Source organism: Arachis hypogaea, chromosome 11, assembly GCF_003086295.3.
Source record: "Arachis hypogaea cultivar Tifrunner chromosome 11, arahy.Tifrunner.gnm2.J5K5, whole genome shotgun sequence".
In the NCBI taxonomy this organism is placed as follows: Eukaryota; Viridiplantae; Streptophyta; class Magnoliopsida; order Fabales; family Fabaceae; genus Arachis; species Arachis hypogaea.
In genome coordinates, this window is record NC_092046.1 from 44,006,441 (window position 1) to 44,029,312 (window position 22,872).

Below are 22,872 nucleotides of genomic sequence, written 5' to 3' on the forward strand. Positions count from 1 at the left end.
TTACAAACTTAGAAATTCATAAACTCAAGCTAAGAAGAAATTAGTAAACTTAGAATCAGAAATCAGAACCCAAATAAAATTACAAAAACAAGCAAAATTAAATTGAAGACCGGCGGCGAAGGAGGAACCAAGTGATGGCGATGGAAGAGGGGAAGTGAGCTCAGGCACAGAGGGTGGCCAACGACGACGAAGACAGAGAGAGGGCTCGACAGCGACAGAGAGAGACGACGGTGAGGGGAAGAGAAACGATGACAGCGACGAGTATACCTTCACCTTCCAGAGGCAACGATTCTTGATGCCACCACGGTCAGTTCCACCCAGCGGCGACAGCACCCTCTATCCGTTCCGCGACGAGACCTAGCGACGCGAGGAGAAGCATGGGATCCAGGAGAAGAGGATCGGCAACGACGAGGCTGGACGCTGGCTGAAGAGACGAGTTCGTCGGAGATGACGGCGTTGGGCATTGGGCGGTGGCTTCTGCTGTTGTTGGCTGGAGGAAGAAAGAAAAGGGGGCTAGGGTTCCGTGGAGTGGAGAGAGAGAGGAAGGGGGTGGGTCTTGTACGTGAGTGAGAGAGAGAAAATGGGGGAGGGTAAAGGGTTTATATATTTTTTATTTTTTTTATTTTTTTAATTGAAAACCGGAAAAAAACTGTTCGGTTCAAACGGTTCACCGATTAACCGCCGGTTCGACCAGTTTTTTCACCGGTTTTCTGCCAAACGATTTTACACTTCAACTGAACCGGTTAGATGATCGATTTCCGGTTAATCCAGTTAAACCGACCGATCCGATTCGATTTTCAGAACAATGAAATAAACACCTTCAGTTTATCACTATAATTTTGATTATGACCATCTATCACAAAATCTTGTATGTGTTAAATCAAGAATTAATAAATTATCTTGTAATGACAAACATAATTTATAATTTTTTATTATAACTTATTTTCTTGTGAACATTGTAGGATTGACGTCAAAGATTAGCTATTTATCATTATTCAAACATAAACAATTGATGATTAATTCAATCATAAACAAAAATCAGATCAAATACAAAAGGAAATTGTCGCACATTATTATATATCATATTAAAAATGGAAGAATTTCCTCTTTAATGCCAAACGGCTACAACAATTGAATGTACAACGAGTAACTTGATTAAAAAAGAAATTATTCCAGCATTAAAAAAGAGATATTAATCTTTATAAAGAAAAACTCGTCTAAAGAAGAAGATAACTATTCGAGTCATAGTTGTAAAAACCGGACCGGACCGGCCGGTTCGACCGGTAAACCGGATCCTGTATCGATCCGGTCCGAGATTAGGATCGTTCAAGACAGAGAATCGAAACGAACCGGTTGAACCTGTAACGAACCGGTTAAAATCGGTCAAATTCAGACCGAACCGAACCGGTTGGTCCCAACTGAAGGCAGGTGTCAAAGCTGTGTGATTTTTGAAAAATTTTCCAAAATAACTCACATAGGGTTCAAACTCCTCACTCCAAGGTTGCAAGAAGAACAATTTGACCACCAAGCTACATTGCTTTTGACTAATACATATCCAAATTATAATACATATAGCAATTTTCTATTTACTTATATTCAATTAATTTTAATTTTAAAGTCATTAATTTTTAAATCAATTATATTTTATTTAAATATAAATTTTATTAAAATATATATATATATATATATATATATTAAAAAGATAAAAAAAATTATTAATCATAATTTATTTTTTCTTTTCATGATTATATAATATCTATTAATATTATTTTTTCAATAAATACTTGTAGTATATAATAATATGTAAAGACTCACATGCAATTGTTATTATATGAAGTTGATAGTTGAAAATCGTTAGATGATATTTAGTTAAACTTGTCAAATTATCTAACTGTTTTTAAATATCAACTTCACATGAAAATTAACTGTATGTAAGTTTTTACTTATAATAATATAATAATACAATAAATATAAATTAATTAATAAAATATTAAAATTTGAAAATGATAATTATTTTTATAAAAATAAAATAAAAATACTTATATTAAAAAAATTAAATTTTACATAATTATTTAATTATACCGGGTTAATCGGTTCGACCAGTGACCCACCGATTGAACCAGTAATCCAGTGACCCAATAACCTCACCAGTTCGGTTCTGACAACTATGATTCGAGCCATATCTGATATCATACACATAGTTTTTTATTTTTTGTTTCTGAATGTAGTTTTACTTTTTTTTTTAATTCTATTTAATATGTGTAGAAAATTAATTAAATTTAATTAGTTTAACAAAATTTTTATAAAGTAATTAATTAAATTTCACATAACTATAAAAAAAAACTTCATATAATTAAAAAATCGACTACAAACAACGTCTTTAAAAAAGATTGGAATCATGTAGAAGTACTCCCCCCTCTGTATTGAAATTAAAGTATAAGTTTGTGGCGTTGAAAATAAAATAAGATTACAGGTACAACTTTCTTTCTTTTACTTGGGATAAATAGAAAAGATAAAGTATTTCTTATTTTACTTGGAGAACTTGTAAAGGGATTGAAGAGGCGAAGAGTGATGTCAAAAGGATTAGGTCAGAATAAATTTTTTTTTTCCAATAATAATAGTGTTGATTGAACAATAGCTAGTAACAGGTCATTTATTGGAGATGTTGGTCACATGCTATTTTTTTTTTTTTTTTTATGACTAGGCACATGCTATTTTTAAAAGAGGTGATTTTATCCCAATCATTTAAAACAATCTAAGGCCTATAACTTATAAATGTATTTTTACATTAAGATAAATTTTTCGTATGAAAAAAAAAAATTCTCTAAAATGAAAAGAACTATAAAGTAATAAAGTAAATAATTAATTATTATTAAATTTATAATTTTAATTGGTAGATGTTATAATAGTTCTCTGTTGTTAGGAATTTTAAAATTCCATAAAATCTTACAAAAAACAAACTCTTTATGAAAATTCTATTTTAATCCTCCTTTTCATTTTTAATTCCTTGCAAATTTCCATTCATTTCTTTTATCTAAAATGTACAAATCCTAAATTTTAATTTTTCTTAGTAATTAGGGTATACACAGATCGGATTGGATCGGATTGGATATGATATCCGCATTATTTAGTGTCAGATTCGATCCAATCCGCACATTTGCGGATCGGATCGCATTGGATATCGAGTATATCCGCATAATTGGACATTCTCTTTTTAATCATATTTCTATGTAAAAGAAGTTCAATAAACATGTTTCTTTCACACTTTTAAACCTATTTATTCTTAAAATATTTTTAATCAATTTTTTTCTAAATAACAAATATAAAATAAAATAATATATGAATAATAACTACTAACTAAAACGTACAAACATATAAATATAATACAAAATATATATATTTACTTTTTTTAATTATTATTATGCAGATCTGTGGATCCGCGGATCGAATACGCGGATGTAAAGCTGATATCCGCGATCTGATCTGTAAAAAGTACAGATCGAATCGTATCCACAATTTTCGGATCGGATGCGAATATTTACCGCAGATTTACGTATATGATCCAATCCATCAGTATCTCTATTAGTCATGTCTACACACCGTTCTGCTGAGTCGTCGCCTGTCCACCGCATCTATTTCGTCATACCCAAGGTTCTGAAAATCGGACCGGACCGGCTGGTTCGACCGGATTAACCGGGAACCGGTCATTTAGCCGGTTCGATTAGCCTCTAGAACCGTTCTACAAAACCGGTGGTTAACCGGCAAACCGAGCGAACCGGCCGGGTTTCTTCAAGTCTCGGTTCGCTGATCCAACAATCAAAACGGCGCCGTTTTGATTCCAGAGAAAAAACAAAAACCCAATGCTGAGTTATCCCCTTTCTTTCTCTAACAAACACACCCTCACCAATAGGGCTGGAAGTGAGCCGAGCTGAGTCGAGCTAGACCAAGCTCAAGCTCGGCTCACGAAAATTGAGCTTGGCTCACGGCTCGGCTCATTAACAATCGAGCTTATTTCTTAAGCTCAAGCTCGACTCACCAAAAGCTCACGAGCTGGCACGAGCTCACGAGCTGGCTCAAATAAGAGAAACATAAATACATAATCTATAATTTTATATCAATAAATTATAACTTATATATTTTTAAAAATATTTGAAAAGATCAATTTTATATATTGTTTATCTATCAATAAATTATAAATTTTTTATTTATGTCTTATATTAAAATTATATGTAAAAAATAAATATAAATATTAAATAATTAAGTTTGTTATAATATATATATATATATATATATATATATATATATATATATATATATATATATATATATAATTGAGCCAGCTCACGAGCTAATGAGTTGAGCTTATCCAAGCTCAAGCTCGGCTCATTTAATTTATGAGCTCAATTTCAGGCTCAAGCTTGGCTCACCAGCTCACGAGCTTAGCTTATCGAGCTGTTAATGAGTCGAGCTCGAGCTGGCTCATGAGCTGGCTTGACTCACTTCCAGCCCTACTCACCAACCCTAAATTCTCCTAAACGGCGAAACCCTATTAGAGCCACCATCACCATCTCCCCTTTCATTCTGCTCTGCTCCTCGCGTCGCCAGAAGCTAAGATCGGTTCGGGGCTGTTGTTGGCATCGCCGTTTTTCTGTCCGAGCTCTCTTTGTCGCTGCTTCTTTGCTCTTCACCGTTGGTCGTTGCCGCTTCTCCACTCCTCGCCGTGGGTCGTCACTGCTTCTCCCCTCCTTGCCGTGTCGTTTCTTCTTCTCACCTCCTCGTCGTTTTTGGCTGTGGCCCCTTCTCGTCTCCCCGCCAGTCTTGTCGTCGCTGCCTCTCTGCTCCGCACCGTGTCTCACTGTCGTCGCTTTTCTGTTTCACGTTACCAAAATTCCCAATTTGAATTTCTCTATCTCGCTGGCTCTATGCTGTCTTTTCCTCTCCTTCACTGGCAATCCAGATAACGTAAAACCTCCCATTTATCCTCTTCAATAATGTTCAATTTGTTGTAATTGTATTACATTGTTTTCTTCTTTATTTTGTTTTGAATATACATATGATAAATTATTGATGATTCTGCTGAGTTTTGAGATATTCATTTTCTGAAGTTTTATTTGAATTCAGTCAGTTGATGTTGAATTAATTCTGCTAAGATTGAGTTATAAATTTACTTTTTTTAAGTTTAATTTATTAATTATGCTGAGATTATATTTGCTGAGATTGATATTGAATTAATTCTACTGAGATTGGGTTATAAATCCAATCTGTTTTCCTTGTTATTTTGGTAAATTGTTTTTTTGCTGTCATTGATTCAAAAGAGAAACATTGCTACAATTCTGCATTAGATTTACTATATGGCTTTAAAATAAGGGTTGGATGAAGTTCAGACAAGGAGATAGTTTATTCATAGGAAAAGAGAATGAAGTTAAGAAATAAAGAACAAAAAGATTACCTAATTTATGAAAATGGAAAATTCAGGAATGGAAACCTAATTTATAAAGGTTATTCATGCTTTTATATTGTGTTTTTTTGTTTAGTTAATTTAATTGTTCAGTTTTTGTGTATTCTGAGCTTCTTACTGTGCTGTGGAATTGCTTCTTCTTGTTCAAATTGAAGACTATACTGATTTCTTTTTCTCCCTGCACTATACTAAAATTTGTGGCCTCAAATTTAGGTAGCCTATAATGGATCATTATCTTCTATTATATCTGGAACTGATATTGTTTGACCAAGCTTAGAAGTTGCTAATGTGTTATATATACATGAAGATTGAGAAACTTAAATGAAAGAACCAAGCTTCCACCAATTTTAATTCATACAATGCTTTAATTGCTCTGCACCTTATCTCACAATATATACCACTTTGAATTTTTAATAATTTTATGTTATATTTAATTAAACCGGTTCAACCACAGTTCGACCTCGGTTGAACCATTGAACCAATAAACCAGTTACTTGACTGGTTTATTGACCGGTCCGGTTCTCGCAACCTTGGTCATACCTCCTATAGTCTTGCTCTTTCTTTTTCGTCATGATCATCTGGAAGATATGAGACGCCCGAAACTTGCTAATTTTTAAGAATGAATCTTCATCGTCGGATGCCATTTATGCTGCTGTCATAGTCTCATAGAACTCGTGGAAGAAATGCAAAGGAAATTCTCAAGCTAATTACAATAGAGAATTTTTTTTGTGCTAATAAGATTTTTTTAAAAATTCCAAATTAAATTCACTTTAGACCGTCCAAAAATGAGACTCACCCGAATTTTTTATTCTATTCTAATAAATAAAATAAATCACTAACTTAAAGGAAAAAATTTTGAGCCCAAACCTTAAAACAAACAACTTTAAACAATCTAAATTTGATCATTCTTAGTCTGAATTTAAAAAGGCAACCTGTTAATCAAGTTAACCACTTTTTTTATAAAATTTAAAATTTTTTTTTTGTAAATTTTAGATATTGGACTAAAGTTCAAAACAAAAAAATAGCATATAAATATTAATTATAACATGTCTGTACAAAAAAAAATTACTGGATTTTAGAATTAAAATAAATAATACATAAGAAATAAGTTGAAAATTCATACACTAAATAAAAAAAAAGATATATTAGAACCTTAGAAAAAATAATATTAAATATATATTATGTATATAATATTAAAATTTAAATCAATTTTATTTTGTGTAAAAAAATTATAATATTAAATATGAACACAATGATAAAAGATTGTGTTATATAAATTTAATTAATATATATATATATATATATATATATATATATATATATATATATATATCACGTAAAAAGCAAACAAATATATAATAATTTTATTTTTTGTGAAACAAAATTATAACATTAAATATGAAGACAATGATAAAAGATTTTGTATTATATAAATTTAATTAAAAAATATATATACTCACTTAAAAAATAAACATATAATAATTTTATTTTGTATGAAATAAAATTATACTATTAAATATAAGTATAAAATGTATAATTAAACCAAACCTAAAACAATATTAATCGACTCTAACTAATTCGATTTGCATACGTTACTATGGGGATTTATAAACCGAATGCATCTCATTCGATTTAAATAGAAATATGCACCGGAGTGATCCATGTAACGTTTCTCTTTTTGGGTGAATTGTGTAATATTATTTTGGATTTAATTTAATTACGTATTTTATTCTAAAAAAAACACAATGATAAAAAATTTTGTATTATATAAATTTAATTAATATATATATTATACTTAGGTAAAAAGCAAACAATAATAATAATAATAATAATTTCATTAGTTATTTATCTATCTAAAGCTAAACGTAACTTCTTAAATATAAATAAAATTATATACTGAGAGCTGGAAGATAAAAACTGAAAGACGACATAAATTACATAATTCTTTTTTTTTTTTCAGAAGATAGTAGGTTATATTTCATTAATTATTGAAAAATGAAATACAAAGATGTCCAAAAGCAGGACAGCATAATAAAAGGTGGGGATTTTCCAAAAACATTACACTGAAGGTATTCATCCAACGGTGCGTGGTCGAAAAACGAAAAAAATCTTAAAGAAGAAAGAATGATAAATCAAATTGAATGCAACTAAGAGCTTGCCTCATGGAGATGACGACCTAAACTGGGAGTTCTTTGGATTTCACGGAGCAACTTGACAGAGCTTGCTAGAATGGCAGACGCCATTGAAGTAGAACCTTCAAAAATCAACTGGTTGCGAGCTTTCCAGCAGTTCCAGCAAATGATGGCAAGTAATTGAGGATTATGGTCAGCATTCTTCAACGGGTTAAGCATCTCTGTTGATGCAATCCACCATGTCCAAAAGTCGTTAGGACTTTGAGGGGGAAGACAGTTACGAAAATAACTCTGAGACCATACATCTTTAATTCTAGAGCAATCGATCAAACAATGAGTGACTGTTTCGGTTGCTTCATGACAGCAGCGGCATATTGGTGATATAGATGGGATGCGGTGATGAATCTGAGTAAGCACCGGGAGCCGGCCATGGAGAGCTTTCCAGATAAATAGCTTAATTTTGTGAGGCAAGTTCAACTTTCATAGATCAATCCACGGCTTTTTCTGTTGCATATAATTAGGGCAAAGCTCCAGAGGCGGATGGTAAAATAAATAGCCAATTCTGTAACCTGAAGCTGTATCATATTGTTTGGATTTGTTCAAATCCCATTGCAATTTGTCCCTACTCTGCTGAATTTTAACTGACAAAATCCTGTTTGCAACGTCTTAGGGAAATAATTCTTGAATAAGATTCTAATTCCAATTCCTATCTTCAGTAATTAGATCTTTAACTCTTGGAACCAACTTAGAGATAGCTTGTTTATTTGGCATGTCAGAAATCTTTAAAGGATACGGAGGAGGCATCCAAGGATCCTCAAAGGTTCGGATATTCTCTCCAGTACCCACAGCCCAATTAAGACCTTTTTCAACAATCTTTCGGCCTTCTAGTATGCTCCTCAATCTCCAAGAAGGTAAGACTCCAATTTCTGCCGTTATAGCATTACCATTGCTAAAGTATTTACCTCTTAGGATTTTGGATAATAAGGAAGTAGGTTGTGTTACAAGTCGCCAAAACTGTTTGCCTAAAAGTGCCAGATTTTGGATTCTGAGATCTTTAAATCCAAGGCCTCCTTCTTTTCGTGAGCGAGTCATAGTGTCCCAGCTAATCCAAGCCATCTGCCTTTCAGAACCTTTTTGTCCCCACCAGAACTGAGAAAGTAGAGAGTGAATTTCCGAGATTAAACCATCAGGCAACTTGAAGCAAGACAATGTATAAATAGGAATAGCTTCTCCCACTGCCTTAAGCAATACGTGTCTACCACCTGACGATAAAAGATTGCACTTCCACCCATGGATTCTTTTCCGAACCTTTTCTTTGATCATACTAAAAGAAGCCTTTTTCGATTTAGAGACTGTAGAAGGCAAACCAAGGTATTTATCCTGAGCCCCAATATGATTAATATTCATAGAGTTAGCCAGTAGTGTACGAGTAGTGGAGGGAGTGTTGTGGCTAAAGAATACAGCAGATTTATTAAGATTTACCCTCTGGCCACTGATGCTTTCATAAGAATTCAATAAATGCAGGATATTTGAACATGCTTCAGGATTAGCCTTACAGAATAAGATGGAATCATCAGCAAAGAGGAGGTGGTTGACCTTGGGACATCGCCTATGTATCTGAAGACCCTGAATTAGTCTGTTTTATTCTGCCTTGTGTAGCAAGAAGGAGAGACCTTCTGCACAGAAAAGAAAAAGATAGGGAGATAGAGGATCTCCTTGTCGAATACCTCTATTTGGTTTGAAGAAACCATAAGGTTGTCCTTCCACAATAACAGAATAAGAAACAGTTGTCACTAATTCTCGAATCCACATGATCCACCGGGAGTCAAAACCAAACTTCTCCAATATAAACCAAAGAAAGTGCCATTCCACCCTATCATATGCCTTACTCATATCTAGTTTTAGCGCCATTTCATTTTCGAGTCCCCTTTTTTTGTTCTTCAAGTAATGCATACACTCGTGAGCAATTAGGATATTATCAGAGATTAATCTGCCTTTAATAAAAGCACTCTGCATAGGGCTAATTAGTATATTCATCATACCCTGAAGTCTATGTACAAATACTTTGGAGATAATCTTGTAAAAGACTGAAGATAGGCTTATTGGTCTTACCTGAGTCATATCTTTAGCATCAGAAATCTTGGGAATAAGACAGATCTGAGTGTGATTAAAACCCTTCAAAATTCTGTCCCCTGAAAAGAAGCTCTTAACTGCTCGAAACACATCACCACTAAGTATGTTCCAGAAGCTTTGAAAAAATTTTGCTGTCATACCATCATCTCCTGGAGCACTTTGGGGATGAATGCTAAATGTTGCACGTTTCACTTCCTCCATAGTCACCGGTCTTTGAAGCCTACGGTTCATGTGAGCTGTAACCTTAGGTTCAAAATCAGTAAACAAAGGTTCAGGGTTCTCATGACAAGTGGAGGAAAAGATGTCCTTGAAATAAGATTCAGCCACAGAAGCAATACCAGCATTTGAAGTAGCCACTTCACCGTCACTGCCAGTTAGTTGCCAAATTCTATTCCTTTGGGTTTGATTTCTAAATTTCTGATGGAAGAAAGCTGTATTCTGATCGCCAGATTTGAGCCATTTGACTCTAGACTTATCTTTCCAATAAGATTCCTCATTTTGCAATGCTTTTTCAAGTTTGTCCTCTATTTCTGAAATGATGTCGCCTTCATGAATTCCTGCTAAACGAAGTTCCTCTAATTCAGACTGTAGTAAATCAATCTCCACCTTCGAATTAGATATGTATTCTTGCTGCCATCTGACAATCTTATGTCGACAATGCTTTAGTTTTTGAGTTAGGATATACATGGCTAAACCATCAATCTGTTCGTGCCAAACCTCTCTAACAATATGCCTTATTTCATCATTGGAACACCATCTTTCTTGGAATTTGAATCGGCGTTTAGATCTTTCAGTTCTCGGATTAGAGTCTAAGAGAAGAGGGGAGTGATCCGAGCCTGATTCTGACAGTCTAAGAACCGTTGCATTGGGATAGAGTTGCTGCCAATCAACTCCTACCAAGAATCGGTCCAGTCTTTCCTGTATCAACTCATCACCCCTCCGTCTATTTGACCAAGTGAATGGTCTTCCGACCATACCAATATCAATAAGAGAATTATCATCAATAAAACTGTTAAAGGTTTCGATAGAAGAAGGAGATTTAGCACCCCCACCTGCTTTCTCCAATTGACTAGAAATAGCATTAAAATCACCCATTAACACAACCTTACCATCAAACTGTTGCGTGACTGAAGTTAATTAAGCAAACTGAGCCATTCTATGTTGATCATTTGAACTGAGATAGACACCTAGAACACCATAGGGATCATTAGAACCAGCTGTCAAAACTGATGCCGCAATGAAGAATTCTTTGTGTTATATTTAGTGTAAAATGTGTATAAGATTGAGTTATATCTTAATATCTTTTTTATTAAAATAAATATAAAGAATAAAACAAACAAAAATAGTTAAATATATTCTTTTGTAAAGGAATATTTTAATATTTTAAAATTATAATACAAAATTTTAAACATAATTAAATAACTTTAATTTTAAATGAGTATTTTATTATTTCCAATATTAGTTTTTAAATTTTTAATTTCTAATATAATTAAATAATACGAATTAGTTCTTATAAAATTACTTTAGTATTTTTAGTAACATTCAGACGTTGTTGTGTTTTTATAAAAGTTAATTACAAGCGTATTTTAGTTTTTTTTTTAAGTTTAAATTTATAATTTTAATATAATTAAAAATATTTATTCTCAAAAGAGTATTTTAATTTTTATTCAAAATGAGTATTTTAATTTTTTTAAAGATTAAATTTTATTTTAATATTAAATTAATATTTTTAAATTTTAATGCAATCAAAGAATTTTAAATAATTTATAAGTGTAAATTAGTATTTTAAAATTAATGGAGTCATGGCGCTTTCACGGAGACAAGGATTCTTCTCTAGGATCAGTTTTTACGTTTGTAGTTAGTCAGCCAACAACGGTCCTCTTCCATGGCAGCGATTTTTCGAGCTTGAAAGGTCATTCATGGCAAAAGTGAAAGGGAGTGGGTTCAAGAACGTTTAAATATATCGCTGGCCAACGATAGTGGAAGCACCGCCAGCAGTAAAGATGTTTGAAGACATCACATCGCTAATAACAGAGTAATAAAGGAGTTCCAAATTTTTGAGTACTTTTCTGGTGTTTGAAAGAGGGGATTAGTTTTTTTGTCTGTGTCAATTGTTTGTTCAGCCCATGACAATAAAAAAATAATAAATAAATTTAATTTATCTGATAAATTTTGATAGTAGGTTAACTCTTAAAGAGTGCTGCACTCTCTACTTTATCTGGAGTACACTAGCTTTTGCCCCAAATAAATTTAAAATATAAAAAATAATAACTTTTTTTCAACTTTTCAGGCAAAAGATTCAATGGCCCAGAAACGTTTGGACCATTAAATGGTTCTATAACAAAACATATTTTTTAAATTTTTTAATAACGGTTAAATAGTCTTTATTTAATTTTAATTATAAATTAGTCCTTTATATATTATTTAATTATAAAATTTATTTTTTATTTTATAAATTATTTTTTTATTATTCATCTATTATATTTATTGAGAATCAAAAACTAAAACAATAATAAATTAGATCTTCCATTAATCGTAATAAATATTTTACAATCTTAATCGATCATAATTTTATCATTGATCCAATTACATACGTATTAGGTTAGAAAAATCGTGTTTGTTAAAAATTCAATCGATTGGATGCACAAACCAATCGATTGAAATTCAAGCTTCCCAAACTTCAATCGATTGAATTTTTTGCAAGGCATGTGGGATTTTTCTTATTCAATCGATTGGTCATATTACCCAATCGATTGAAATCATCAAAGCAATTTAGGTTTAGTTAATTCAATCAATTGGTTCTGTTACCCCTCATTAAATTATTATTTTCGAAAACCTCATTTTTCAATTTTAATCCCCAAATACGAGTTTTTTTTATGCAAAGTAAGTTCGCCGCACTATAATTTTTATAGAATTTGGCTAACCCTGACGAACTTCACTTCAAATTCAAAAAAATGGCTAACTCAAGTTCTTAAACTTCACAATAGACAATGACAACCATTATCATCGTCTCTAGAGTACATAGGAGTACACAAAAATATTGGAGAAATAATAGTTTTTTTTTTTAATTTATAATGAGAAAAAATCTTGGTTAAATATGCCTTATTCCCGTGTATCTGTGTATTTCTATAGACGATGATAATGGTTGTGCAAAAGAAAATATATGAATGGAGGATTTCGACTAGAGCGTGCAGGGATACCATTTTACTAGTTTATTCTAGATAGTATTTTTATTTGATAATGGTTGCCATTAATGTTGAAAAAGTCATGCTTGTTATTGATGTATTTTTGTGTACTCTTGTAGACGATGATAATGGCAAAAATTTGAGTTTCGTTGGTTTTGAAAAAAATTCGAGTGAAATTTGTCGAGTTTAGGCAAACTCTATAAAAATTATAGAGTTCGTGAGGTCAGGCGAACTCTATAAAAAATATAGAATGCGGCTAACTCGCCCTAAATAAAAATAATCATATTTGAAAAATTAAAGTTGAAAAATAGAATTTTAGAAAATGATATTTTTTTAAATGATAAGTAAAAATGATTTTAGTGTTATAGGAAGTGTACTGAAATTTTTTTCATTGGTAAATTTTGAAGATGTCAGGTATATTTACGGACATTGAGATTGATGAGTAATACTATGAGGACGATGATATTAACCAACAAGAAGAGCTAGTATGTGACTAAGATATGATGGATAAAATAATATGAATCTGAACAAGATTTTGGAGATGAATTTACCGATAAAATAATATGGATAAAATAATAACAAAACCAATCGATTGAATTAACTAAACCCAATTGCTTTAATGATTTCAATCGATTGGGTAATATGACCAATTGATTGGATAAGAAAAACCTCACATGCCTTACAAAATTCAATAGATTGAATTTTGGGAAGTTTGAATTTCAATCGATTGATTTGTGCATCTAATCGATTGAATTTCTAAAAAACACGATATATTTTTTCAACCCAATACGTATGTAACTAGATTAATGATAAAATTATGATCGATTAAAATTGCAAAATATTTATTACAATTAATGGAATATCTAATTTGTTATTGTTTTAGTTTTTATTCTCAATAAACATGATAGATAATGATAAAATAATAATTTATAAAATAAAAAATAGATTTTATAATTAAATAATATATAAAGGACTAATTTGTAATTAAAATTAGGACAAATCACAATAATAAGCCAATGAGAGCAAAATTTTACAGGAATCAGCCAAAACGAAAAATGCTTCATGAATCCACCAATGTACGTTTATATGTAGTTCGAACCAGCTAAATTCAAACTCCATTTTTACATAATTCGAACCAGCTTGGTTCGAATTATACACAAACATACGCACACACTAACTAATTCGAACCAGCTTGGTTCGAATTACACACAGTAATTCATGGTATAATTCGAATTATGCTGTTAAAAAATTAATAATTTATTAAAAAAATTAATAATTTAAAAATTAAAAAAATATATATTTTATTTCATACGTTAAAAAAAACTAACAAAATATTTAATTACGAGACTTCTTTAAAATATTAATGAGCTATCAATTCGAATTCCATACAATACTTTTCTGTCCATTTTTAATAGCTCATGAATATTTTTTAATAAATTTTTTAAATAAATTTATTTAAATTATACTGCAAAAAATATTTTATCCTATGCAAAACAATTTTAAAAAAATAGCTTAAAAAATGTTAGGAGTACTATAAAAATTTTTAATGTTCTAATAACTTAGGTAAATACATGCATGTACTCAAATTTTAAATAAAATACTCTACATAGTCAATAATAATTTAGAAATGAAAGAAAATATTTTATTCCATACAAAATAATTAAAAAATATATTTTATTCGATACAAAATAATTTTAAAAAATGGCTTAAAAGATGTTATGAGTACTATAAAAATTTGTAATATTCTAGTGATTTAGGTAAATACATGATAAAAATATTTTTTCTTTAATTTCTAAATTATTATTGACTATTTATTGTATTTCTTTAATCTCATAAGTCATTGGGATATTACAAATTTTTATAGTACTCCTAACATATTTTAAGCCTTTTTTAAAATTATTTTGCATAGAATAAAATATTTTTTTGTGGTATAATTTAAATAAATTTATTAAAAAATATTCATGAACTATCAAGAATGGGCAGAAGAGTATTATATAGAATTCGAATTGCTCACCATATAATTTGAATTAGTGATTCGAACTTCCCATGCGTAATTCGAATAATGTAATATCTCACCATATAATTTAAATAATTTTATTAAAAAATTATCATGAATATTTTTTAATAAATTTATTTAAATTATACCACAAAAAAATATTTTATTCTATGCAAAATAATTTAAAAAATGGCTTAAAAGATGTTAGAAGTATTATAAAAATTTGTAATGTCCTAATGACTTAGGACATTAAAGAAATATTCTACATAGTCACTAATAATTTAGAAATTAAAGAAAAAATATTTTTATCATGTATTTACCTAAATCACTGGAATATTACAAACTTTTATAGTACTCATAACATCTTTTAAGCCATTTTTTAAAATTATTTTATATAGAATAAAATATATCTTTTAATTATTTTGTATGGAATAAAATATTTTCTTTCATTTCTAAATTATTATTGACTATGTAAAGTATTTTATTTAAAATTTGAGTACATGCATGTATTTACCCAAGTTATTATAACATTACAAATTTTTATAGTACTCCTAACATTTTTTAAGCCATTTTTTTAAAATTGTTTTGCATAAGATAAAATATTTTTTGTAGTATAATTTAAAAAATTTTATTAAAAAATATTCATGAGCTATTAAAAATGGACAGAAAAGTATTGTATAGAATTCGAATTGATAGCTCGTTAATATTTTAAAGAAGTCTCGTAATTAAATATTTTGTTAGTTTTTTTTAACGTATGAAATAAAATATATATTTTTTAATTTTTAAATTATTAATTTTTTTAATAAATTTTTAAATAAATTATTAATTTTTTAACAATATAATTCGAGTTCGACCAGCTGATTAGAATTAGTGTGTGCGTGTGTTTGTGTATAATTCGAGCCCAGCTGGTTCGAATTAGTGTGTGCGTGTGTTTGTGTATGTAGAAATAGAATTCGAATTTAGCTGGTTCGAACTACATATAAACGTGCATTGTTGGATTCATGAAGCAGTTTTTGTTTTGGCTTATTCCTGTAAAATTTTGCTCTCATTGGCTTATTATTGTAATTTGCCCTTAAAATTAAATAAAGACTATTTAACAGTTATTAAAAAAATTTAAAAAATATATTTTATTATAAAACTATTTAATGATCCAAACGTTCTGGAACCATCGAATTCGATGCGAACTTTTCATACGAAGTTTTCATTTTTCAGTGCTCTAGAACATATAGGAGCATTGAATCGAGGCCAAAATTATGCATAAATTTTACTATATTGATTTAAAGATAATTAGAGTCTCGAATCTCGATTTCTTACTTTTTAGTTTTTTTAATAAATTTTTTAATAAATTATTAATTTTTTAACAACATAATTCGAATTATACCATGAATTACTGTTCGAACCCAGCTGATTCGAATTAGTGTGTGTTCGTGTATAATTCGAGCCCAGCTAGTTTGAATTAGTGTGTGCGTGTGTTTGTGTATATAGAAATGGAATTCGAATTTAGCTGGTTCGAACTACATATAAACGTGCATTAGTGGATTCACGAAGCAGTTTTTATTTTGACTTATTCTTGTAAAATTTTGCTCCCATTGACTTATTATTGTAATTTGTCTTTAAAATTAAATAAAGACTATTTAACAGTTATTAAAAAAATTTAAAAAATATATTTTATTATGAAACTATTTAATAGTCCAAACGTTCTTGCAACCATCGAATTCGATGCGAACTTTTCATACGAAGTTTTCACTTTTCAGTGCTCTAGAACATATAGGAGCATTGAATCGAGGCCCAAAATTATGCATAAATTTTACTATATTGATTTAAAGATAATTAGAGTCTCGAATCTCGATTTCTTACTTTTTAGTTTTTACCAACTTCTTCGTTGGAGTCTTTTTTTTTTTTGGACATGGTGAGAAACGGGCAAACCCGGCCCACACCTGAAGGATCCAAACCCAAAACCCACCCAAACCCACACTCCCTAGGCCCAATAAGGGTTATTGAACTTGAGTTAGTATATATAGTGCGTGTCTTTCTCCTGGAAAGGAAAGCAAGAAATGGCTACCTTGGACGAAAGACCCTCTGCCAAGAGGTGGCTTCCTCTTGAAGCTAATCCTGACGTGATCAATCAGGTTACCTCAGCTAATCTGTTCTCTCTCTCTGTGTTTCTTCTTCAAAAGAGGAAAAAGTTTGAGTTAATTGCATGAATTTCAGTTCCTATGGGGTCTTGGGCTTCCACCAGACGAAGCTGAATCCTGCGATGTTTATGGCTTAGACGATGACCTTCTTCAAATGGTTCCCAGCCCTGTTCTTGCCGTCCTTTTCCTTTATCCACTCACCTCTAAGGTTCACTTTTTTTTTCTTTCAAAAAACATTATTTGAGCTGAATTCTGTGCCATTAAGTTAAAAAAAGGGATTCTATACTATAATCTTGTTCATTTTTGCTGCTTCTCATTTTATCAGACCGAAGAAGAGAGGTTGCAACAGGAAAATAAAAAAAGGGTAAGTGGACATATCTCTTGGTGTGATTATTCCTTTTTCCTTCTGTTCTTTGAGAATTTCTTTTCGCAAAATTGGATAATGGAACCAAAGAATCTGAATATTGGTTAGAATGTAAATGTATGATATATTAGGTCACTGATTATGTAGCTGCTGTTCCGGTGTAGGAAAATAGCAATAAAGTGTATTTTATGAAGCAAACTGTGGGTAATGCTTGTGGTACAATAGGGCTTCTTCATGCTCTTGGAAACATAACTTCTGAGATCAAGCTTGGTAAGCTTACTTCGTTCACAGTAGTTGCCTAGTTATAGGATTATTGGTGCATTGATCTACTGTTCTTTCTCATTTGTTTTCTGTTGATTTTGTTGTATGCTAGTTGAGGAGTCGTTCTTTGACAAGTTCTTCAAAACTACTGCAAGCATGGACCCAATGCAGGTTATTATTTCTTCCTGCCAATGCTTCCTTTCTTTCTTTCTCAAATTGCACAAATAATAGAGATTGACACTAATGGTTATCGAAATATAATGCTCATTTGCCATTTTCGGACATTTATGTGTTTCAGCGTGGTGTATTTCTCGAGAATGACAGAGAGATGGAAGTTGCTCATTCAGTGGCAGCAAGTGCTGGTGATACAGAGGTAGTTTTTCATTAAATTGATAATACACGGGTCATGGTTAATGTGGAGTATGATATTGATAAATTAGTGACGCATATTTAATAAGATAAGGACCACCTACGCTGTCTCATCAAAAGATTCTGCATTTTGTATTCTATGAAGAAATAGTTAATGCATCTTGCAATGAAACGTTGTTTATGCAATGGAGCACAGTGGATACAAATTACCTGATTTGGACGGCATACGGGATGGTGTATGATAAATGGAACTTTTTCACATACTGAAGTTATCAATGAGTAGGTCAAAACGTAGAATCTACTTCTCTAGGATTTCTGATAAGTGCTTTTTGTTCTCACTATAGGAAGTACTAAAGATCCTTGTTATACTCTGCGTTAATTTCAGAGAAGCTGTAGATTCTAGTAGAGAATTTGAAGCCCTTGAATCCTTAAAACAAAAAAAATAAAATAAGAATTAAAAAAAATGAAAAACTAGTGAACCGTGAAGTTGAGTTTATTTTGGTTTGAAGGTAATGTGTATGCTAGAAATGTGGATTGATCTTTGATAATATAATTTCCATTCAACCACCCCATGATGTTTTACTGCCATGGGTGGAATTGACAGTATGATTCTTTGATAATACAGTTGCTCACGCCAACATCCCCAATAAAAGGGGGTTTATTTCAATTATTTTATTACTCCATCTCACCATTGTTGTTGCGTTTAAAAAATTTGTACTGCAGGCATCAGACAATGTGGACACTCATTTCATCTGCTTTGTTTGCGTGGACGGTAAATTCTTTGTCTAGTTGATTTATTACTTTCTTCTGCTGTATTTGTTAAATTCAAAACAGTATGAAGATACAATGGTAAATTGCAAGTTAACAGCAAGCGTGATTGTATTTAAATTATGGGAGGCAGCCAGTATGGGTCCTGTCTCAGAGCAATTCTGATCCTACGTAAATTAGGTTTTTTTTTTTTTTTTTTCTTTCGTTCCTTTTGCATTTTCCTGCATTTTGGTTTATTGATTTCTGTATAATTGTTTCATATGCAGGTGAACTCTATGAGCTTGATGGAAGAAAGTCGGGACCAATATCTCATGGCCCATCCTCACCAAGTACATTGTTGAAGGTAAGAATCTATGCATGTGAAATTGTACAGGCAATAACTGTATTGTTCCTTAAAGACATGCATTCTGAAAAAAGGACCTGATTCAGTTTGCAAGTTCGTATAATGGAAAAGGAATAAGACCGAGTTAAACACTGCATGAAAAACATTTTGTTGATGTTTCTATTGCGGGGAAGTTGTTTATGCTTTTTCACCTTGTTTTAGGAATCCATGTTATAGGAGAAATGTTTTGGTTTGTGCTTCAAATTTGAGTTTCGAAATCTTTCAAGGGAAGCCTCCAATAGCATCGTCCCTTTGGCAATATTTTCTAGGAAGCCAACATTCTTTCTATACATTGTTGCTCAGTGTTCGTTCAGCACATACATGCTTGTAAAATGCTGATTTCTTTGTCCCTGTGTAATTATTTTTCTTCCCTATAAAGTTGGAGTGTTTGTGCCGAGTCCATTTTCTTATTTAATCATGTCTTAACTTGCGAAGTTTGTTACCTTTAGTTCTTACATATCTGCATTGCTTGCTTGATTTTTACACAATATCTAACATTATATAAAAAAAAATAAAATTACAACAGGATGCAGCTAAAGTCATCCAAAGCATGATCCAGAAAAATCCAGAATCCTTGAACTTCAATGTCATTGCAATATCAAAGAAATCCGCAGATGGACAAAATTGAGGCTGTCAATTTGGGATTTTTGGGTTCGTAATGAAGCATTTTTTAAAGTTATTTGCAGTATGATCCCTATGCAGCTCCTTGTTCACTTGGCTTGCGTGCGCCGAGATTTTTATTTTTCATTTGAGTGATCTACCAAGCCTAGTCTCTCTAGTTAATACTCTCCAACCACTTTGACTGAAGCTTGGCTTTGGCTGCTTTAAATGATTCCTCTCCAAAATTGATCTCGTTATGTGGCACGTGTAGACGACCTCCAAGAATCATGGACCTCCAGCTCAACCATAACTGCTAACCTCACTTCTTCAATGTATTTGTGATTGTCAACCAGTAACAGCCTATATATTGTAACTTCATATAGGGACACTTCATGCAAATTATGTGTGGAAAATGGCGGTTCGAGCTTAAGTTGAGTGTAGCAAGGGAGAACTAGAACACATTGTGTGTGAGAGAGCTCTTTAAATCAAAGAATTTAGATTGCTTCAGCATAAAGTTACTATGGTGAATCTCACCTTTATTAAGCTACAACTACTTTGACTATGTTTGGTTTTGCGTTAGAAGGAAGAGAAGCACGTTTGAGTGCATTAAACGCTTCCTTTTTTGTTCGGATGCTTTTTTTTTTTCTTTAAATGCCAACGTGATTTTACGTTCTTAACGTGCGTTTATAAGAAGTTAGAAATTGTAGCTTCTACGTTTAGATAATTACGTTAGGATTGAATTTATTTTGTTTTATCAATTCTATCCTTTACTTCCTTGCTTGTAGTCTTTTTAGAATTCAAATATTTCAAATATATAATTATATTTTTTTATTAAATTTTTACTTTTGATTTTGTATAAAAAAATATTTTTGTTTGGCTTTATTAAAATTTGTAAGTGTAATTTTTGTATATTAATTTATTATTATAATTTTATTATAATATAAATTATTGATCCTATTAAAAAGAACAAAATAAATAAAAAACTAATTATAACTAAGAATAAAGTCATGAATAATTAAAATTTATAGTTTAAAATAGTATTAAATAAAAGAGTACTGAGAGTATTAAAAAAATTATACGTAATATAATTTAATAAAGTATATTTTGATATAAAAATATATTTTGTCAATTTTTATATATTATTTTTATTTTAATAAGTAAATATTAATTTTATTATAAAATTAATTAATAATATTTATTTAAATATCTAAATTAAAATGATAAAATAATATAAAAAAATTATTTAACTTGATGTCTATTTTAGTAATTTTTTATCTAAAAGTAATTTTGAGTAGTGTAATCTAAACAATATTTATTTTACTATAATCCATTTTGATATAAAGATTACCAAACATAAATCACTTTAACACAAACTTACTTTTCATCAAAATCAAGTTTACAAAATCAATTTTATGCAAACTCCCGTTTACAAAATGAAATCCAAACACACACTTTATATATGGAAGGGTTAGTTACTAACTAATTCTAAAGCCTATGATAGCTGGCCTAAGTATAACTAAGTTCTATATCAACAGTTAGTTTCTAACTACAATAACACAAATATAACAGGAAGTGCAGAACAAAATTGGTTAGGTGAACAATTGTATGTTCTCATGCAAGAATATCTAAAAGAAAAGGGCTCAAGGTGGAAACTAATTCTTGAGAAACTTAACTACACATTCTTGAATCTACATGTAATCTAAATATTTTAGAGTTTGGATAGTGGTGCACTCTACTATGAAGATGATATGTGCATCTTCGTATGAAGAAACTGTCCATTGGTTGACATGTGTTGTTAGTTTTCTCAAGGTTAGTCCTATTTTCGGTAAAAGTGAGCTAGTGTTGTATACGGGTGGCAATGGCTAGGGTAAATCTAGTTCTAACCTTAACTGCGGGTTGATTTTTTCACTAAAAGTTAATCCTACTTTATCCGCAGGTTTATAAAGTTCTAACTCTAACTTTATCTGCTCTCAATTTGTGGGTATCCAATCTTATTTGTGGGTCATAAAAAAATGTAATATTCAATACTCAAATGAGATATTGGAATTGTAATTTAGTATTTATATATTGTTAAATAGATTTGACTTTTATTTGAATAGAAGTGTTAAATTTCTAAATGAAGATCTTAACTTAGTGGTTGTAGATTTTTTATATAGGTGAAAAGTTTATAGTTTGACATTTACACTAGCACATTATATATATATATATATATAGAGGGTGATATAAAATCGGTCTATTTCACAAAAGATCGCAAAAATAAATTAATGTGTAGATTTTAACCCCTTTTTTTATTACTTTACGACTCTTTTTTAGAATAGACTTTTTAGAATTTCTAACGAAGGGAAAGGTCTTTTTCTTACAATTTTTTTTTCAATAAAGAGGACTTTTTTCATACTCGATCTCATAGATACATATGGATACATATAGAATTCTGTAGAAAGCCGTATTTGATGAAAGTCGTATGTACGGCTTGATTGAGTTGCGAAAACTTCTGGATAGGTATCCTACATCTGAACTGAATTCTTTCTGGTTAAAGAATCTCTTTCTAGTTGCTCTGGAACAGGTCAACTAAACGGAATTCCTGTAGCAATTGGGATCATGGATTTTCAGTTCTATAGTACCACGCCGTGACATGAGCGTGAAAGGGATAATCTGTTTTTTTTTATAACTTCTAAGACATGTCAATACTTGTAAGGATAGACACGAAATGCCTAAAAAGGTAACAATAACATCGTCGAGAGGCAGAGGCATATGTTTAGTCCTACCAGGATTAATTAAACGATCGGGGTCAAGTATCCCAACAGGGTCATCGACTCACCAACCCACACTATCAACCCAACAGCCAACTGGGTCATCTACCCAACTCAAAGATATAGTTGAGTCATCAACTCAACAACAAACCACTCAAATAACTAGATAAACAAAAGCAGACTATGTTATTCCAATTCAAACCTTATTAGCTTTACAAGATGCTGCATTGACAAATCTTGGACTGACCTATGTGACAGTTCAGATGAAGAGATTGACATCACAAACTTAGTACCCAAGTAGCAAACCAACAAATAATTTGTCAAGACTCAAAAGACAAA

General features: G+C 31.0%; 1 protein-coding gene across 1 annotated transcript; it reads left to right on the forward strand.

Annotated features, from left to right (window-relative positions):
• Positions 1 to 16,938: 16,938 nt before the first annotated feature.
• Positions 16,939 to 20,345, forward strand: LOC112720772 (ubiquitin carboxyl-terminal hydrolase 3). The gene is made up of 9 exons (XM_025771849.3): positions 16,939 to 17,033; positions 17,116 to 17,247; positions 17,365 to 17,403; positions 17,568 to 17,673; positions 17,777 to 17,835; positions 17,963 to 18,037; positions 18,757 to 18,805; positions 19,068 to 19,144; positions 19,710 to 20,345. Exons 1-9 carry the CDS (start codon positions 16,959 to 16,961, stop codon positions 19,809 to 19,811), a joined length of 714 nt encoding a protein of 237 aa, XP_025627634.1. The 5' UTR covers positions 16,939 to 16,958; the 3' UTR covers positions 19,812 to 20,345.
• Positions 20,346 to 22,872: the final 2,527 nt, after the last annotated feature.